At 37.7% G+C, this 4,341-nt stretch overlaps 1 protein-coding gene across 1 annotated transcript in view; it reads left to right on the plus strand.

The window, feature by feature from the left end:
- tiprl (TIP41, TOR signaling pathway regulator-like (S. cerevisiae)) overlaps positions 1-465 on the plus strand; it is a 7,492-nt gene extending 7,027 nt beyond the window's left edge. The window contains 1 exon segment of the mRNA XM_008280063.1: positions 1-465. This exon segment is cut by the window's left edge and continues 1 nt beyond it. Within this exon segment, the coding sequence (XP_008278285.1) occupies positions 1-129 (129 nt within the window). The 3' untranslated portion in view covers positions 130-465.
- Positions 466-4,341: the final 3,876 nt, after the last annotated feature.

Genomic DNA, 4,341 nt, shown 5'->3' on the forward strand with positions numbered 1-4,341 from the left:
GTTCCTGCTGCACTTCACACTGATCCTAATGACATCGCCCAGCACCTGACACTGAAGCTGACGGAGTGTGAGAAGCTGGAACTTCCTATAATGCCACCTCAGGCAGCTGTTAATGAAGGCGTTCAGTGACCAGTATACTATAAGGTCCACATTGATGTGTTGCATGATGATAAACAGAAGTAATAGTCCTACACCCCATCCTTAATCTTACAGTAACATAAACATTTGCTACCCCTTCAAATTTCTGTACAGGAATAGTTTTTATATGTGACCACTGTGATGATGTGCTTAGAACTCTGCAGCCTGACTTTTGACAGGTTCAGTGTTTTCGCAGTTCATTTTGAAGCACTGTAATATAATAGAAAGTTTAGCCTCTGTTTAATACTTTATTCTAATTCTGACTTTGTTCATCTTTGACCTGATTTTGTGTTATGAAACTTATTTGACTGATCAGTCTGGTAAAAAGACAAAACAACACTATATTTTCAAGAATTCATTTAAATATGTTAAGTGTATCCCTGTGATAGGCTGGTGACCTGTCCAGGTGTCCCCCATCTTCTCCCTAATCAGCTGGGATAGGCTCCAGCCCCCCTGTGACCTTACAGAAGATAAAGCAGTGTATAGTTGATGAATGGATGGATATTAAGTGTATTTTTTACGGTGACCTATGGAAGGTGAAAAAGCCTTTTTGCATTTGCGGTTCAAACACCTCTAGAATCTATGTAAATGCCGACCATATGGCCAAATAAATTTAGTGTAAATATCACTACTATGTAATTTGCTTTTATTGCGTTGGATTCTTGTTTTCTTTGGTTAAGGATGTTTTTTTTTCCAGCTGTGCACAATGCTACCATTTAAACACCATAGTGCAGAATATTTCTATCAACAATTATTTAAATGAATCTAACATTTAACCCAAATCAAATCGAGCCTTAATGCTACAGTGCTGTGGAAAAGTATTTGCCCCCTTCTCAAATTCTTTTTTTGTTTTGCACATTTTGCCCACTTAAAAGTTTAAGATCATCAAACAAATGTAAATATCAGACAAAAATAACAAAATGCAGCTTTTAAATGATGATTTTATTTATTTAAAAAAAAGAATGTTCAAAGCTACCTGGCCCTGTGTGAAACAGTAATTGCCCCCTAAACCTTATAAGTGGTTGGGCCACCCTCAGCAGCAACAACTGAAATCAAGCATCTTCTAGAACTGGCAATGAGTCTTTCACATCTCTGGAGATCTTCTGGTCTACTCTTCTGTGCAGAATTGTTTTAATTCAGCAGCACTGAAGGGTTTTCTAGCATGAACAGCCTTTTTAAGGTCATGCACAGCATTTCAGTCTGATTCAAGCCCAGACTTTGACTAGGCCACTCCAGAACCTTCATTTAGTTTTTTTTTTAAGCCATTCAGAAGTGGACTTGCTGGTGTGTTTTGGATCGTTGTCCTGCTGCAGAACCCAAGTGCACTTCAGCTTGAGGTCATGAACTGATGGCCAAACATTCTCCTTCAGGATTTTCTGGTGGAGAGCAGAATTCATGGTTCCATCAATCACAGCGAGTTGTCCAGGTCCTGAAGTTCTTGAATTTCTTTGGATCGCGGCATTTTGTTTAAGCTTCTTGAGATCTTTTGGCCGACTTCATTTTGTCAGACAGGTTCTGTTTCAGTGATTTCTTGTTTGAACAGGTCTGGAGGTAATCAAGCTTTCCAAAAAATGTGATCAGCCACAGTTAATTCATGATTCAACAAGGGGGGCAATTACTGTTTCACACAAGGCCAGGTAGGTTTGGATAGCTTTTACCTTAAAACATTAAATCATCATTTTAAAACTGCATTTTGTGTTTGCTTTGACTATCTTTGTCTAATATTTAAATTAGTTTGATTGTTTTAAACATTTAAATGGGGGAAATATTCAAAAAAATAAAAAAAATCAAATACTTTTTTGCGGCACTGTAAATGTTTATGTTTATTATCACCTTGTGATCTGTTTGCTTCACAACATCAGCAGTGAGCTCAGAGAAAATGTAATGGATTGTTGTAACAATAGGGACTAGCAATCAGATTAATTTGTATAATAGAATAAGGGGATGATGCATAAATACACTGATTTAATCATCCAGCAGTATTCCCCTCAGAGTGTATATAACCACAAGGAAAGAAAATAAAAGTTGCCACTGTCACACAGGGTGATATGATCCTTTTTCAACATGACCACACAGTATTTTCTTTTGACTAAGTCTCACAAAAAGCAATTTTGCTGTATGTGCGATATTTGCTCAAAACTATAGTTTCCAGCTGTGGGAAATGACTGAGACACTCGAAAACTTAAAAATTAGATTTTGGGAGGTGTTATGAAAGACTTGTTTTCAACAAGTGTGCTTCCAACTGGGAGTTAAATACATGTAAGTCATTAGGGTATTGAGAGACAGACTAAGCATTGTTGGTTTGGGTCTTCTCTTTGAATCTTGTGACAGTAAAAAGAACTATTGAAGTCTATTGACTCTAGACTTGGTTGCTGTGTAGCCAAACCACATTTTATGGTGTATGTTAGTCAGAGATGCTGTCATCTCTGTAAATGAGCCTGGGTACTTCTAGAGCACACAGTTATGAAGTTAAATCTCTGTGTTTAATTCAGGGAGAAACCATTCAGGTGCATACAAGGAAAGTGTACAACGATGCCACCTTTTTCACTACCAGTGTNGTGCCTTTGCTTACTTTATTTTATTTGTATGAAGGTGAGATCATTCTTTTATTTTTGTATATTTTTGTGTCAAATTTTATACAGGTTTTTTTTTGGAAAGTTATTACCTGTGTGCAAGTTAATAAGCAGGCAAAGGGATGATATTCAACGTAAACCTTTTTTTTTCTCCTGGCCTTTATGAAAAATCGTGGTAGTTTTGAGTTTCCAATGAATCCTATAACTTTATAATTTTCTATTGTGGAATCATAAAAACAAATTTTTTTGGTCACAAAAATAGGTATGTGTTTTGGTTCTTTCATACATTTATTATAGGTCCTCTGGAATTTTTTAAAAAATCTGCTGGGTCAGTGACACGACTGTTCCACGCACTTTTTACTCACTAACAATTGTTTACACATTTGATTTTGGGATCTGTATCTACTTCAACATGGCTCCAAGTTACATTCCTAATGTTTTCAAGCCAATGATTTGCCACTGTAGTGTTCGTGGCTGAGTCTAATAAGAGTATCAAAAGGGAGCTATGTAGAAGTCAGCAGCTATAGTCATTCGCAATCACTCACAAGAGGTTAAGAGGCCATGCCACTAAGAAAATTTGATTCACAAAACTTTCTACTTTACCAAAACTGATCATTCAAGCTGCTGCGTGTATATTTTTGACCCAGCAGATTTTGTCATATTTCCAGAAGACCTATAATAAACTTATGAAAGAACCAAAATCCATGATTGGTTTTTCTTTTTGTGTGTGTGTATGTGTGTGTGTGACAAAGACAAGTGTTTATTGATTCCATCATAGAAAATTTAAATTCATAGGAGTCATTGGAAACGAAGAGCTGCCATGCCTCAGGTGGTAGAGCGGGTTGACCACTAATCATAAGGTTGCCGGTTTGATCCCCAGCCCCTCCATGTGCTGAAGTATCCTTGCGCAAGACACCGAACCCTAAGTTTCACGGCAGCCCTGTCAGCCTTGGTGTGAGTGGGTAAATGAGAAACGCATTATAAAGCACTTTGTAGGACCTAGCTAAGGTTTAAAGGTGTTGTATACCTGCTGACCATTTACCATAATATACACGGTCTTGCATGTATGTTAACTTTTGTTCACAACTGCACATTAACGTTTGCTCTAGAAATGCAAGCTGAGTTAGAATTCAAGCCTTTAAACAGCCACAGGTTGCATTGCACAGTGCAGGCTCCTTTTGCCCCAGTAAATGTCAAACGATTCTTGAATCTCCATGACAAATATGCAGCAAACTTGCTGACTGCTTATACGCCAAAAAACAGTAGTGCTCAAAGCTGATACTTGTTTTGAGGATGGCTGTACGAGGAGATTTGACCATTATCCATTTTTATCCATTGTTAACACAGTTGTAATTGAAGTAGTTGCTGTCAGACCTTGTAAGTGCTTACATTTGAACATACTTTCTTTCGAAGGTGTCAAAACACAGTGGAAAGTTATAAACTCTCCAGAAATCTTGTGTTATGTCCATCAGCCTTTACTCCTTAACACTGGTCAATCCACACTGACTGGTAAAAGCCCTAACCAGTAATGAGAGATGATTCTGCTTTTGATTCCAGGCTGGAAAGGACTACATGCTACGAGAATTCAGCACAAGGGAAAGCAAAGTAGCAGAACTGAAGGTGAGCTACG

Source organism: Stegastes partitus, unplaced genomic scaffold, assembly GCF_000690725.1.
Source record: "Stegastes partitus isolate 25-593 unplaced genomic scaffold, Stegastes_partitus-1.0.2 Scaffold180, whole genome shotgun sequence".
Lineage (NCBI taxonomy): Eukaryota > Metazoa > Chordata > Actinopteri > Pomacentridae > Stegastes > Stegastes partitus.